Source organism: Arachis hypogaea, chromosome 17, assembly GCF_003086295.3.
Source record: "Arachis hypogaea cultivar Tifrunner chromosome 17, arahy.Tifrunner.gnm2.J5K5, whole genome shotgun sequence".
Classification (NCBI taxonomy): Eukaryota; Viridiplantae; Streptophyta; class Magnoliopsida; order Fabales; family Fabaceae; genus Arachis; species Arachis hypogaea.
Window position 1 is genome coordinate 1,910,662 of NC_092052.1, and position 16,965 is coordinate 1,927,626.

At 35.6% G+C, this 16,965-nt stretch overlaps 1 protein-coding gene across 1 annotated transcript; it reads right to left on the reverse strand.

Annotated features, from left to right (window-relative positions):
* Positions 1-3,136: 3,136 nt before the first annotated feature.
* LOC112765545 (ABC transporter C family member 3) lies at positions 3,137-9,109 on the reverse strand. The gene is made up of 10 exons (XM_029294633.2): positions 6,549-9,109; positions 6,312-6,398; positions 5,579-6,232; positions 5,313-5,477; positions 4,925-5,219; positions 4,606-4,820; positions 4,143-4,448; positions 3,966-4,029; positions 3,589-3,828; positions 3,137-3,485 (listed from the first exon to the last, which is right to left on the reverse strand). The coding sequence occupies exons 1-10, from the start codon at positions 8,874-8,876 to the stop codon at positions 3,361-3,363; spliced, it is 4,479 nt and encodes a 1,492-aa protein (XP_029150466.1). The 5' UTR covers positions 8,877-9,109; the 3' UTR covers positions 3,137-3,360.
* Positions 9,110-16,965: the final 7,856 nt, after the last annotated feature.

The window sequence follows — 16,965 nt, forward strand, 5'->3', positions numbered from 1 at the left end:
GGCCGGACCCCCAGTAGCCAAATCACTTCTTTGCAAGAGGAGTAGGAGGATCACCACCACCAGGACTAGGGGTTGGGGAGAAGGTCGGAGGAGCAGCAGAAGAACTCGGAGCGTCCTTAGAGCGAGGAGGGGACTCTACGATCCTCTGCCCCCGAGTTTTCAAATCAGACTCAGACTCCACCACGGGGACAAGAGGATCTACGATGGCACCATCAATGACAACCTTATCAGGGTCCAAAGGAGAAAGGTCCAAGTCAGGAGCAATAACTCCGACCTGCTCCTTGAAAACCCTCCAGGCCTCATCAGCACCATCCGCAATAGAATCCTCCAACTCGGTATAGGCCTTCCGAGCATTCAGCAAGTCATTCTTTACAGACACGAGATCAGCAAATAAACTGTTGTAGCTGGCTTGCGCCGCCTTCCTCAAATCCACCTCCATGTTGCATTGGGCTTGCAACTTCTGCTCCTTCTCCCGGAGGCTGTCCCTCTCCTCCTTCAGCTTAGCGACTTTCCCCTCCAACTCCCTCTCATGCTCCTGATATATGCGAAGCCTACCCTCCAGCTCCTCGACCTTCGAGGTCGTCCCTAAAGAGCTGATAGGAGTCTTCTCAAATATATCCAAGAGTTTGCCACAAACCCCCGCCGTCTTGAGACTCTCCTCAACCACAGTGGTGAGGTAGTGCCGAACAGAAACATCATCCATACTCATACGAGCATGAGGATAGATGTTCTTTCGGACGAACGCAAGAGCGTCCGCCTCACCAGAAGCGCCAGACTCTAAGGTCTTGCGCTTCTTCAGCTCTGGTTCGGGAGTAGGTCGGACGGAAGGGGGTGGCAGAGAGGAAGCAGAGGAAGAAATCACGATAGGTTGGGAGGGAGTCCCAACATTCCGAGGAGGAGGAGAAGGAGAGACAACCACCCTAGCACCGCCAGATCTGGCGCGAGATTTCGCCTTGGCTTCCTGAACCCTTTGAAAAGACTCTTGAGCATTTTTCTTTGCCATCTCTGCAAAAACAATTTGGTAGCTAAAAGTCAGACAAGTCGGTAAAAGAAATTGCAAGTCGGAAATAAGTGAAAAACACAAAAAGCTACCTAGTTGTGACTGGACAAAGGCCGGCGACCCCTGGAGAAATTTTTTAGTATCCAAGTATGGGGCCCTCCCCCACACTTCTCGGAGGAACCCCACAATGGCCGCCTCCACCTCATCCAGGTCGTCCAGACCATATTTCTCGCAGGGAGAGGCCTCCAGCCAATATAAAGGAAATCGGGGAGAAGAATCATCATCCAGGAAAAAGGGGTGGTAACCCTCTACTGCTTGAACTTTGAAAAAATAGTTTTTGAAATCGTGAAAGGATTCGTCAAAAAGGGTAAAAAGCCTCCGACCTTGAATGGCCCGGAAGGACACCCACTGTTATTTATTATTTAACCCACTGAAGGGCTTGGTCATATGGAAGAGATAGAAGAAAATCCTCAGAGAAGTTGGGAACTCTAAGGCCTGGCTGATAAATTGGTAAATTTTCAAAAAACCCCAAGAGTTGGGGTGAAGCTGGGTGGGAGCAACCCGGCAATGACGCAACACAGACATTTCAAACTCTGAAAAGGGGAGAAAAACGCCCAAACGAGTGACCATACTCTCATACATAAAAAAGAAATGAGGGGCCGTCTCGTCGGCCCTCCCGAAACAAACCCGGTCTTCTGGACCCGGGACTACCAACTCGTACTTTGGCTCATCTTCTTCAGAAGTACAAATTCTATAGTGAGTACGAAGGTGGGTGATAAATTCAGTGTCAATTGAGGGCTCCTCCCCTAGGACCGTAACATCAACCCACTGGGAGAGAGCATCTACGGAAGCCATTTTCTTTTCTTAAAAAAGGGGTGACAAGAAACCTACAAAAGAAAAGGAAAATCAACACACGGTCTCTAAGGGAAGGGGCACGGAACTAAAGCCTACAAACCAAATCTACCTACAAGATAAAGGCACGCAAATAGAAAGCATGTTACAGAAGGGGAAAAAGCTAACCTTTAAGTCTGAAATCAAGACGGGAGGAAGTAAAAGCCTTCGAAACGCAAGAATACAGCACGAACAAATGCAAGGGAAATTTGAAAGATTGCAGAAACGAAACAACGAAAGAGAGGGAAAGTATTTATAAAGACGTTAGGGGCATAATGGTAAAACTGGGGCAATCCTTAATAAAGGTGCACCGTTACCAAGGCCATTAAATCCCTACGCATACCCAACGGACACGATGCTTGATTAGACGTAACCGTCAGAACCGAAAGGTCAAGAAAAATCACGTCGGTTCTTAAATCATCACGTCGGTCCTCTCGCAAATCGGCCAAGACCCCGAGTTGAATACTCGAACCCAACTCTTAAAAAAGAATTGGGCTCGAGTAGGGGCACTGTTCATACCCTGGCCCAGTAAATAGGGCCCAGGATCCAAGCAAAGACGCCCAACCCAGAGGGTTGGCCCTCCATCCAGTATCAGCCTTCATCCCAGAAGTCGGTACTGAACACGACCTGTTCCAAAGAAGTCGGATACGAGGGTTAGCTGGCAGATAACACTCATTCGAAAGAGTAACTGCCCCTAGAAACTCTCTAACCACTTCATAGAGCCATATCTTAACCTCCCTAAGATATGGGAACGGTTATCCACCTAAAAAGGTGGCACTACTTCAGCGGTGGTTATTGGTTCACCACTATAAATACACTGACACCATTCAGGTATCACTAAGTTCCAATACTCTCTAACCTGCTCACACTCTTGCTAACTTAGGCATCGGAGTGTCTTTGCAGGTACCACCCCCCATTCCTTCACGCGTACAAGTCGGACGGAGGAACACCGAGTACCAGGTCCACTCGAAAGCCACCTCCTTCATACGTTCGGGCTAACCAACGCCATCCGGCCCATTAATCTCCGGTTACCCACCGTAACATATATATATATTGGGATGAGACTAAATCCATGGTTGTTAGTTACTCTAAAAGTGTATTTACAAGTTTGTTAATTTAACTCTTAGTGACTAATTGTAATAACCGGGGTAGTTAATTAGTTTTTAGCAGCTTGTAGTTTTAGTTCACACTATGCATATTATAATTTAGTAACTGCAAAATATAACAGTATAGGGTGGATTCTTCTTCTTGAAGCTAAATCTTATTTATCATGTCAATTGATTAATTATATGACAAATTAAAATTTTCTATTCCTATCATAAAGCATTAGATCATATGAGATTATTAATCTCTGCTGCTGCTAGAACATACTAGTAATGTAGTAATACATCCAATTAAAATTGATATGGTATACCACAGCAAATTCAAAACATTATTCTACTAAATAAACTAGCTATAATATGTCTAAATCAGTGATCAGAAGATTTCTCAAAACTGGTTTTGGATCTCATTGTGTACTCTGCAACAAGTTGAGCAAAAGATGATGACTTATCCTCTAGCAATTTTGAAGGTGAATCATACTCTTCAATTAGTCCTGCATTAAATAAAGATACAAAGAAAATCAGAAAAATAGATAATCAAGTTACAATAAAAGTTTAGTGAATAATAAATAATAATAGGCATTTCTTAGTTCTTGCCTTGATGAAGAAGCAAGACCATATCACTGTCGATAACAGAAGTGATTCTATGCGCAATGGTTATGACTGTGGAGTCAGCGAAATGCAGCCTAAGAGTTTGTTGAATCAAATTGTCTGTGGCAGTATCAACTGATGCAGTCGCTTCGTCAAGCACCAATACCTTGCTCTTTTTTAGAAGCACCCTACCAAGGCACACCAATTGCCTCTGTCCCATGCTCCAATTCTCGCCGTTTTCGCTAACTGCAGCATCAAGTTTTGCCTTAGCAAAAAGTTCAGAGGTTACTATATCTCTATATTCATGTAGAGTAATCAAAATTTTCCTAGTTATAAATTAGGAGGATATATAATTATTGATTCATGAAAAATAGAATGCAAACCTGGAGAGTCCAACTTTCCTTCTTTTCTTCTAACTTCATCACCAAGTTGACACTTTTCAAGGGCCTATATATATGAGAATGTAAATGTGTGAATATTCTTGAGTCAGAAGAACAATTATAAGTCCATTATTTAGGATTTTGGATACTGAATATGTTTAACAATAATAGCAAACTAACCTCCCAAATTTGTTCATCAGTGTACTCCTCTAGTGGATCCAGATTGTTTCTCACTGTCCCTTCAAACATGGTTGGATCTTGAGGAATAATGCTTAATCTAGACCTCAAATCATGAAGTCCTATTGAAGAGATGTTGATGCCATCAATCACAACTTCTCCAGCAGCTGGTTCGATGATTCGGAAGAGAGTTTGTATGAGAGTTGTTTTGCCACTTCCTGTTCTCCCAACAATGCCAGTTTTCAATCCTCCATGAAATGTGCATGTGAGGCCATGCAACACAAGTGGAAGGTGTGGAGCATAACGAACCTTCATCATGTTCAAAGAATCATTAGTCCATTACAAGTATCATAGCATAAACTCTCTAAGTACTAATCACTTTGGAAAAGTGAACTTTAAGAAGACAAAATCATAACATGAATTCAAAATTGTGTAAGATGTCAAACTAATTTCTATCTTCAATTACCTGCAAGTTGCATATATCAACTTCTCCATATGATGGCCAAGAAGGACTTGGTCTATTTTCTTGCACAACAAGGGGAGGCTCACTAGGAATAGATGTATATTGAAGTATTCTTTCTACTGATATCATCTTGTTCTCCAATTCACAAAGAAGTCGAATCACCATAGCGTTTAACGAGTTCAAATTGAGTCCATAGGTAACAGATAAACCAGCAAGGCCTTCAACAAGAGAATCAAACATAAGTAGAGCACTTAGTTCCTCATTATATATGCAGTGTAATTTTTTTTAGTTAAACAAATATCATAATTTGATTATTGTTTACCTGGATCTATGACTCCTTGAGGAACAACCATCAAGCATATCACAGAAAATGCAAATGTGATTGAAGACAATATATCCAAACGGAAGCATAACCATGCAGAAGCACCAGAACTATTGAACTGTGGTCGCGAATATCCATCAATTAGTTTCATATTCTTTTCCTGAAATCTAGACTGCTGATCAAAGCTTCTGATGGTTGAAGTACCAGAAATTGTTTCAGAAAAGTTCTGAAGGATTGGTGCTTTGCATACTCCAACTAAGCGCGATAGCTCTCGAGCTGGTGGTAAGTAATATTGCTGCAACATTATAAGGTGTAATGTTCTAGTTAAATATGATCCTATGATATCATGAAATATAGTCTAGTTTTGGAAAATTAGTTCAACTAATACCTGATACCAAATGCTGATTGCTATCACAGGTATAAAGACAATGAAAACTTGCCATGCAGATTGAGACATCACTGCTATAACTCCCAAAAGTTGGATGAAGAGAAAGGCAAATGAAGCAGCTAGATAAGGAATGTTTGTGTCTACTGCACTTTGATCAGTAGAAACCTGCATTAGAACAGAACAGCAAGAAACAAGAAGTGTCAAAGCCTCAAAGGCATTGTATTGCATAGTTTCTGCAAACAACAAAATAGATGAAGAAGACATACTCTATTTAGAATTCGGCCGCTTGGAGTGGAATCAAAGAATGACATTGGTGCGCGAAAGATGCAGAAGTGCATCTTATTGAAGATTATGGTAGCTGTCTTATATACAGCAGTGGCAAGAAGTGTTGTCCTTGCAAGAATGCAGAAAGAACTTGCAATAGCCAAAGCAACATAGACAGCTATAAGAGTTGTTTCCAAAACAGGTGGCTCCACATCTTGTGAGATTGGTGTTGCCCAAGCCATCCAATAGTTGCTACCAATTTGGAGAACTTGGAAGAGAATCTGAGCCAATAGCATGAAAGGAACAAGAGCACCTCCATATGCCATAGTGATAAATTGCCAATACACTGAAAATCCAACTCTACCTCTCTCTCTTTCTTCTTCTTGAACAAGTTGGCCTTTTGCCTCATCACCTTTGTTATCAATTTTACCATTTTGCTCATCTTTCTTTTCCTCTTCTTTCTCTCCACCCCGAGAAACAGGAACATCTAAATCTTGTTCCAAGGTACTTATTTCATTGGATACTATTCCTTCATCTATTGAATCAAGTGTAGACAAAGCTTTTTTATGTGCACCAACAAGTTCCATAAAATCGGTTCCATTGTTAAGAAGATCAGCATACTTTCCACATTGAGTAATCTTCCCATCTTTCATCACCTATACCAACAAGGCATAATAACATCATCTTATTAATTTTTTTTTTAATTGATGGCAATTAACTATGATAAATACTCACCAATATAAGGTCAGCAGCAGGTAAGAACTCAACTTGATGAGTAACATAAATTACTGTCTTTGATCTTAAAAGGCCTAGTAAACATTCCTGTCATACACAAAAGAAATTGAAAATGTTAACTATTTAGCATTATACAAGTTCCATGATATTGAAAAAACTAAAGAGATATACACAAAAAAGATATAAGACCCTAGATTATGTTACACATAATAAAGAGAATAATGAAAATTGAGTTACCTTAAAGATGTGTGATCCTGTATGAGCATCCACAGCACTGAAAGGATCATCAAACATGTATATATCAGCATCTTGATAAAGAGATCTAGCAATTTGTACCCTTTGTTTTTGTCCACCACTCAAATTTATCCCACGTTCCCCAATAATTGTTTGGTCACCAAATGGCAAAATTTCAAGATCCTTTTTCAAGGAACAGGCTTCAAGAACCTTCTCATACCTTTCCCTATCCATCTCTTTACCAAACAGTATATTATCCTCTATCTTTCCACTTTGTATCCATGGTGATTGAGCAACATAGGCCTTTGTTCCACACACTTTTAGAGTGCCTGAAACCTTTGGTACTTCTCCCAATATACAAGAAAGCAATGTAGATTTTCCTGATCCAACTGTCCCACAAACAGCAACCCTCATACCATGAAAAACTTCAAGATTTATGTTCTTCAATGTTGTATTTGGAGAAGATAGATCCCAAGAGAAGCTTCCATTGGTTACTTCAATTGCTTTATCTGAAGTACCGAAAGGTAGCTTCTCTACAACATCAGATTGCAAGTCTTCGAGACGAAGGAACGACGAAATCCTATCAAGAGAAACCTTAGTTTGTAGTATAGCTGAAATTGTATTTGGAAGATTATATATGGGAACTTGAAGGATTCTGAATGTTGCAAGTGCAGACAAAATTTTCCCTGATTCAAGTGGAATCCCCATAAGCATACATGAACCAAAAGTAACAACAGATACAAAAGTAGGAGCAATCCAGAACACAAAAGCACTGATAGCTGAATTGTATGCAGATTTCTTTAACCACCCTTCCTCAGTTTTCCTAAGCTCAGTTATCTTAGATAGAAACTTCATTTCCCATCCTTGTAGTTTGAGGATCTTCATGTTCCTTAGAATCTCAGATGTTGCCTTCATCCTTGTATCTTTTGAGTCCATGAAGTTCTTCTGAAACTTCTTTTGTAATTTTCCAAGAGGAACATTTACCAACATTACAATTATGGTTGCCACAAACGCGGCGATTGAAGCAAGACCGACATTTTTATACAAAAGCAACAAGGCTAAGGCAACTTGCAGAGCTACTCTCCACAAATCATGCATATACCAAGTGAAGTTGCCAATTCTTCCGGCATCAACTGCCACGAAATTGATCATTTCACCAGAAGTATGACCCTTCCTTGATTGACAAGAAAGGACCAATGCTTTGTTATAGATCAGAGTTACAAGCAGTGCTTGGATTCTAATCCCAACTTGCTGCAACCTAAACAACCAATGCCTTTGTGAAAGGGACTCAACAAGTTTTGACAAGAAAAATGCAGAAACCAGAGCATAGCCCTGCTTTTCATTGACCCTTTGTCCAGCAAGGTATTGAACAAAAGCATCAATAAGATAAGGACCAACATAAGAAGCCAAAGTGTTCAACAATGCAAGAACTGCAGTGAAGAGAATCTCTCTCCATGCTGAGAGTACCAACAACTTCACCAGCTTAAGAGTGGTTATGTGATTGATTTCAGCACTACAATCTTTCTCAATTTTTTCTCTAAAAGTTGGAAAAGCTCCAAAAACACTATCATTTTTATCAAGTTGAGGAACATCCTCAGGGTCCAAGGTCTTCTTATTGCCAAGAGCAATAAGAGGGCCCACCCAAGAGAATGTAAGAATGCTGAAAATGCCAGCACTTGAGAAAGGGGTAACACAAACAGGTGCATTACCATTATTCAATAGTAATGGATCTTGAAGATCATCACTGACATGATCCTCTTCACACTCATTAATATTCTTCACAAAACACACCACATAACAAAAGAATAAACCCACAGAAGCTGATACAACATCAGAAACTAAGTACTGAGCTGGTAAAGCCACGTTCTTTTCATACAAAAGAACAATAATATCAACTACAAAGGAGTAACATGAAAGAAAGAAATAGAGAACACACCAAGGTTTGATCAAGAAGAAGAAGAACCTCTTGTGCATGCAAACACTGATAAGACCCCAAGCAAGAGTTTTGATAGCTAAATCCAAAAGGGTAACAAGCTTTCCTTCTTCCTCTAAGAAGTAAGAACTATAGAGGCAGAGGACAAAGTTGAAAGCAGAAACACCCAAAGAACAAAACAAAGTCTTTCTTAACATAACTTTATTCTTGAGCTTCTTATGCTTGTTGGACTCATCACTAGCTTCTCCAACTGTGATCTTCTTCCAAAGCCAAGACACCAAAACCATAGCCACCAGTATGAGGTGGATGATGGCAGAGAATGCATGGAGGAAAATGGGTTGGAGTAGAAAGCTCATGTCAGAGTAAGTAAGGGAAAGGTACGAGGAAATTTGAGACATAATGAATGTTTGAGAAACATGATGTTTTTTGAGATTATATTTATATATATAGTGAAGTGAGACTTGCTTAGAAGGTGTGTTGTGTTGTGTATCAATCAAAGGAGTGGCTCTGCTTGAATAAGATTACGTGGTGATCAAGAAAGAAGAAAAAGTGAGTTATATATATGGATATTGGATTGTAGGATAGCAGCAATTTCCTTTCATTTTATATTAGAAAAACATTTTCCATTGTTAAAGACTTTGTAGTTTGACTTACATATTATAAAAAGACTTATATGCCGGAGAACAGAAAAAAGGAAGGAAAAGTAAGAATGAAAATATTAAATACCGTGAACAATAGATATATCGGATGTTCAATTCATTAGGTGTATGGATAATTATTTTAATATTAAAATTTAGGTGAATAATTTAGAGTGTAGTGTATTTTACTTGAATTGGGCCAATTTTAGGCCCGTTATTTATGTTGTTCAAAAAAGAATTAACATAAACTTAGACCGAAGCTTGAATAAACAGCTTAATTAAGTTACTTTTGAAAAATAGTTTAAACAATAAATGTTTATATTAAAATTAACTTATAAATAAGTTATTTTATATTTGGATTTTTAGTTCTAAAAGTGTTTATTTTAAAAGAAGAATGATAAAAAACTTTTTATTTGAGAAAAGTTATTTTTTTTAACTTCTCCATAAGTACTAAAATAGCTTTTTAAAAAACTGTAATTTAATTTTGAAAATTATACTAGACATTAATGCTATACCTTTTTATAAATTAAAAGTTAAAAAAAATAACTTATGAACGTATCCAAACAGACCCTTAGTTGTTATCTATTCTTTATTATTTAAATAAAAAAATGAGAAATTAGTTTAAAATAATTTATTTGTAAAGTAAGTAATTTGGTTCCTAAAATTAAAAATGACCAAAATTACATAGATTATTCATTATTGTATATTCATAATTTGAATAATTAAGAAAATTGAGTAGGATTAAAATAGGAACAACCCATTTCAACCGATAATATGTTAGTCATTAGACACTAATTCTATGTATGAATGTATCTATTAGGCTTTTTTTAAAATTTTATTCAAATATATTTATGATTAATAAAAATATTTTTGTTTAGTTTTTATAAATATTTAATAAAATTTACTGTTTATTTTAATACTTTTATAAAATAAAAAAAATTCTTAATTTAAGAATGAGTGAATATAAAATAAATATAAAAATAATATATAATTAAACATTTTAGATTATATATTAATTAAAAAATATAATATATAATTATGTAATATAATTTTAAAAAGGTGTAATATATAACAAAAAACAGCTTGGTCCGGTAATAGCTAAACTACTTTTTGTTTCTCAAAGTTTTTATTCGAATCTCATCTCAAGCAGAATTTTTAAATAAGCACAAATCTACACGCTGACGTAAAAAAAATAAAGAAGGTGGCAATTAAATAATATATTTTAAAAGAGTGATAATTTGATAAATAGATTTTATATAAAACAGTGATATTTTAATTAAAAAATTCTGTCCACTAATGATATATATTATATTCTCTTAGATTAATCTAGTAATCATCTTTCTCGTTAAAAAAGGAAAAATATTAATAATTAGCCTTTATATTGTTTAAAAATGAAGAAAATGATTAAGAAATTGTATATTATTATAGAGTAAATGTATAGTGATGGTCCCAGCATAACAGAGAAAAAGAAGAGAAAGAACAGAGAGTCAAATACGTGTGTTGGAAATTTGAGTCCATTATTTGTTTAAACTTTAAAGTGTTTTGGACGTGCATGATCATGAAGTGTGATGTAATGTATGTCATGTTTTGATGTGGCTGAATTACTGAATTCAAAGATTCCCGTAACAGAGGCGTGCATGCTCGGATTAAGACGGGTTAGAGCAGAATTTCATTCTAATTTCTTATCGGATCTATTTTTTAAATTAATTTAAAATATTCAATTAACTAAATTGATTCGAAATATATATGATTTTTTAAGTTTTATACAATAAATTAATAAAATATAATTTAAAAAATAAATTTAATAAATATTATATATATTTATATTAAAATAAATTATTTTATTTATTTTTAAAATAAATAAATAAAATGATATTATATAATATATAAAAATATATTAATTAAAGTATGAAACATAATATTTTATTTTAATTTTATCATAAAATATATATTTTAATTATATAATATAATTTTTGTTGAGGTGAATCAATTGATTAGAAATATAATTAAAATATAACTAAAAAATATTATTGAATAAGATAATAAATTTAAATTTGGCAAAATATGTTTTGGGTTAGGAGTTAGGACTCGAATCTTACAACTTCCAACCCATAACATTATTATTACATATTTGTTACATATATAAGTTTTTTTAATATACAAATTAATTTATACAAGTTGGTTCAAATTTAATAAAAATAACTCTAAGTTTAGATTGCGTATAAATACGTATTTCTCCAACTTTTGAATAGCGCAAACAGTTTTTTTCCCAAGTCACCAAAAAAAAAAAAACAATTCTTCTCCCTCAATCAAAATCGCCATCCTTAAAATTTAAACAAAGATCAAAATTTTTTAAAAATATCTCAAAATCGTCGCAAAAAATGTAGAAAATTTTAAAGTTGAATTCGAAAAGAATTATGAAAAAATAAAATAAGAAGATAAAGAAGAAGAAGCAGAAGATGAGAAAGAGGAAAAGAAAGACTTTTGAATTATGCAGAACTTATCAGTACAAAAACACCAAAAATTCTTAAACAATACATATAAATATCTTAGTTTTGCATTGAAATTTACTGCAAATACATAAAAATGTTTTCTTTAATATTACATTTTTTTCTTTTTTTTTCTTCTTTCTTTCTTTTTTTAGTTGAATGAATGTAGGTTCATCATCTTCCAAGTAATTTTGTAGCATTATGTATTTCTTCTTCTTCTTTGTTTGATTTTTTGTTTCTATTCTTGTTAAGAGAGTAAAACAAAAAGAAACTTGAAAAGGTAAAATAAGAAGAAAAAGATGAATAAGAAAAAAAAACGAAGATGATGATGATGATGATGAAGAAAAAGAAGAAGAAGAAGAAGCAACAAAAAATGAGAAGGAAGAAGAAGAATTTTGAATTATGCAGAATTTATCAGTACACATACACCGAAAATCCTTAAACAATACATATAAATATTTTAGTTTTATATCGAAATTTGCTGCAAATACACAAAAATATTTTCTTTAATGCAAAACTCTTATATTACATTCAATTCAAACCATCAGCGATGAATAGCAATTTTCACAAAGAAAAATAACATTATTCACTTATAGAATCATAAACTACTATCAAAAACATTAACTAGAATCGAACCATACTTCAGCCACTTGATTGGATTTAAAACAATAATCCACTTCACTATGGTTTAATTAACAATTTGAACTTGAATAATTCATTGTCTTCAACAACGAGATAATTGTTCAAAACTGATTTCAGAACTTGATTTCAAAAACGTAGAGATGAAGGAAATCACGAAGAGAATGTAGATCGAAAATACTGAGAAAATTCGAGAAAGAAAACAAAATCTTTTCGAAAAAGGCAGTTATATATATTCGTGCGTTGATTGAAAAGTTTGTTAGATAGTAATGCGTGAGATGAATTAGGTTAAAGAAACTTGTATGGACTTATATGTGTAAATGACTTGTATGCGGAGAATATTTATTATTATTATTATTATTATTATTATTATTATTATTATTATTATTATTATTATTATTATTATTATTATTATTATTATTCACTAATGCACCACCTATAAGCATACTTAGAAACTAAGATTACATATATGTGTACTTGTGTGTAGTGTCCAATGAAAGAAAATGTGCCATGAATGAAAGAAAATGACTTGAGCTTTTTTAAGAAAATAACTTCCTCTGTGTTGCTTGTGTCCGAGAAAATATCAGAGAAAAATTATACTGAATTGTTTATGAGTAAGTGAATTTTGGACTAATTAATTGTGAATTTAAATTTATATACAGATATATTTTTTTATTTGTATAGACACATTTAAAAAATAGGTGGAGTCTATATTAAATTTAATTCATTTAAAATATAAAAATATATGTTGAAGTCATCGTTAGTAAGAGTTTTTAATTTTTTTTAATAAGTATATAAAAATATATTGAAAAATTTAACCTTTTGTATTTTTTTAGAAGTTTTTTTTAAATTAATAACTTAAATCCTAAAAATAAACTATAGATGAATAAACTTTCATTTTGATCCACTTATCTACACATGAATGAATGAAATTAATTATTTTTGTCTATGAATATTCAGAGCATTGTCAAATCTATAGATATATTGAAACAACATTTTGTGATTCAAAACTAATTTTGTTCACTTTTATAAGTAGTAACAACAACAACAACAAAGCCTTGTCCCACTAAGTGGGGTCGGCTACATGAATCAAACAACGCCATTGTGTTCTGTCATGTATCATGTCTACAGAGAGACCGTTTACATGTAGATCTCGTTTGACCACCTCATGGATTGTCTTCTTAGGTCTTCCTCTGCCTTTCGACCTTTGTCCATCTTCTATCTCATCCACCCTCCTGACTGGATGTTCTATCGGTCTTCTTCTCACATGTCCAAACCACCTGAGACGCGATTCAACCATCTTTTCCACAATGGGTGCTACTCCAACTCTCTCCCTTATATCTTCATTCCTTATTTTATCCAATCGCGTATGACCACTCATCCATCTCAACATTTTCATCTCTGCCACACTCAGCTTATGTTCGTGCTCCCCTTTAGCCGCTCAGCACTCCGTATCATAGAGCATAGCCGGTCTTATAGCGGTGCGATAGAATTTATCTTTAAGTTTTAAATGCACTTTTTTGTCGCATATAAAACCAGATGCACTCTGCCATTTTGATCAACCTGCTTGGATCCTATGATTTACATCATGTTCAATCTCTCCATTATCATGTATGATGCATCTAAGATACTTAAAACTTTTAACTTTTCGTAGGATGTTTTCTCCAATCTTCACCTCTATATTAGTGTTTTTCCTTCTCAGACTGAACTTATATTCCATATATTTCGTCTTGCTACGGCTTATGCACAGACCATATACTTCTAGAGCTTCTCTCCATAACTCCAACTTCTTATTTAGGTCTTCCCTTGACTCTCCCATAAGGACGATATCATCGACAAAAAGCATGCACCATGGCACAGGCTCTTGGATATGCTCTGTGAGCACTTCCAAGACTAATGTGAAAAGGTATGGACTTAAGAATGATCCCTGGTGTAATCCTATACCAATAGAAAATTCCTCTGTCACATCACCTTGAGTCTTCACACTAGTTGTGGCCCCATTATACATGTCTTTAATTGCCCGAATATATGCGATCCTTACTCTCCTCTTTTCTAAAACCTTCCATAAGACCTCCCTTGGTACCCTATCATACGCTTTTTCCAAATCAATAAACACCATATGTAGATCCCTTTTATTACTACGATACCTCTCCATCATCCTTCTTAATAGGTATATCGCTTCAGTGGTGGATTTGCCTGGCATAAATCCAAATTGGTTCTCCGTTACTTGTGTCTCTTTTCTCAACCTCCGTTCTATCACCCTTTTCCATAACTTCATAGTATGACTCATAAGCTTGATCCCTCTATAGTTTCTGTAACTTTGTATATCCCCTTATTGTTGTAGATAGGTACCAAGGTGCTCTTTCTCCACTCATCAGACATCTTCTTTGACCTTAAAATCTCATTAAAAAGCTTGGTTAACCAGTTGATGCCTTTTTCTCCAAGATCCTTCCAAACCTCAATCGGGATATTATCAGGTCCTACTGCCCTACCATTTTTCATCTGCTTTAGAGTCTCTTTTACCTCAAAGTCTCGAATCCTTCGATAGTAGTCAAAATTTTAATCTTCTTCCCTTGTGCATAATCGACCAAGGCTCGGAAGAGTCTTCTGTCCCTCATTAAATAACTCGTAGAAGTAGCTCTTCCACCTTTCATTAATCTTCCCCTCTTGAGCCAACACCTCTCCATCCTTATCCTTTATGCACTTAACCTGATCCAAATCTCTCGTTCTTCTTTCCCGGCTCTTTGCGATTCTATATATACCTTTTTCTCCTTCTTTCGTGCCCAAAGACTGGTAGAGACCCTCATATGCTCTTGTTCTTGCTTCACTTACAGCCACTTTTGTCTCTTTTTTAGCCGCCTTGTATTTTTTCCAGTTATCTGCGTTGCGGCATAAAGACCACTCTTTAAAGCACTCCCTTTTTATCTTTATCTTTTCTTGTATACTCGCATTTCACCACCAGGACTCCTTGTCTCTTGGTTCTATTCCTTTAGATTCACCAAAACTTTCTTTTGCTGTTCTTCTAATAACTTCTGCCATCTCCCTCCACATCTTTTTCGCGCTTTCATTCCCATCCCACTTTGCCTCTTCTCCTACATGTCTTAGGAAGCTTCTTTGTTCCTCACCTTTCATCCGCCACCACCTCGTCCTTGGGTTCTTCGTATGATGTCTTTTCCTCAACTTTTGCCCAACGTGAAAATTCATGACGAGCACTCTATGTTGTATTGTCAAACTCTCTCCCAGGATAATTTTACAGTTAATGCAAAATTTTCGGTCGACTCTCCTCAACAAGAAGAAGTCGATTTGAGAGCTTGTCATGCCACTCTTATAGGTTATAAGATGTCCGTCTCTTTTTTTAAAACATGTATTTGCGATGAGAAGATCAAAGGTTGAGGAAAAGTCCAAAATAGTTTTACCCTCGACATTGATCACCCCGAAACCATGGCCTCCATGAATACTCCCATATCCAGTCACTTCTCTCCCAACATGGCCATTTAAATCTCCTCCTAAGAAAATCTTATCTTCCAAAGGTATGCCTTGAACCAAACTCTCTAGATCATCCCAAAACCTTATCTTGTGTTGTTCGTCCGAACCCACTTGTGGTGCATAGGCGCTAATCACATGGAAAGCACCTCCCTCCACCACCAGTTTGATAGAGATGATCCGATCTCCCACCCTCTTGACATCCACTACGTCCTTCTTCCACTGCTTATCCACAATTATTCCAACTCCATTCCTATTCTTCACCTTTCATGTATACCAAAGTTTAAAACCAGAAGTATCCAACTCCCTAGCCTTTGCACTAACCCATTTTGTTCCTTGTAGGTACATAATGTTAATCTTCCTCCTTGTCATAGTGTCCACCACTTCCATGGACTTTCCTGTTAGAGTGCCTATATTCCATGTCCCAAATCTCAACCTTCTGTCGCTTCGACCTTTAACTTTTACTTTGTGAACTAGTTTATTTATTACCCTCGTCCGTTCACGAAAACGCGAGAACCCTTGCTCATTTAACACTACATCCGGGCACCGATGCAGCGATTCTTGCTCATTTGACACCGTACTCGAGCCATACAGCGCATTGCTTCCGGGCAACGACCTAACTTTAGCGCAATAATGTCTTTGATTCATGTCATGGGGGTTCTACTATATTTTTATGTTAGTTGTCGAAGACCTAACACAACCCTCCTCTTTTATCTGGGTTTGGGACCGGCTATGTATCGCAGGTGTAACATAGGCGGAGTTCACTTTTATAAGTAACTGTTTTTTTTTTAACTAAAGAAAATAATTAAATAAAGAGATATCAAAATTCGAGCTATATATATACAGAAAGTGTCCTTTAACAAAAGCAATGGGTCAAAACTCCAACATTTTTAATCAAAAACGTTAGGTGACAACCAATGCAAAGAAACCCCCTCTTTTTCCAATTAAACTAAAGCATGCAAAGAATCTCTTGAGCCTCTTTATACTATGTCACTTTTATTATTACTACTACTATATAATATACAAAGTATATTTAACCAAAAACTATAAGAACCTCCTATAATTATTATACAAATGTTTATTTAATATGTTCTTATAATCAATGTGAAACTTTGACGTATACATAGCTTTATCCATGCATGCTTTTCCCCTTTAACCCTTTAACTCTCTTTGCTTTCTTTTTCCCTTCTATAATTCACCTTTTCATTTCACACGAGTTTCACATTTCTTAGCTGTTA

Coding starts and splice junctions, on each gene's coding strand:
- LOC112765545 (XM_029294633.2), bottom strand. CDS start 8,876: ATGTCTCAAATTTCCTCGTACCTTTCCCTTACTTACTCTGACATGAGC. Junction 5,478..5,578: donor GCGGCCGAATTCTAAATAGA/GTATGTCTTCTT, acceptor GTTCTAATGCAG/GTTTCTACTGATCAAAGTGC. Junction 3,486..3,588: donor GGTCTTGCTTCTTCATCAAG/GCAAGAACTAAG, acceptor TATTTAATGCAG/GACTAATTGAAGAGTATGAT.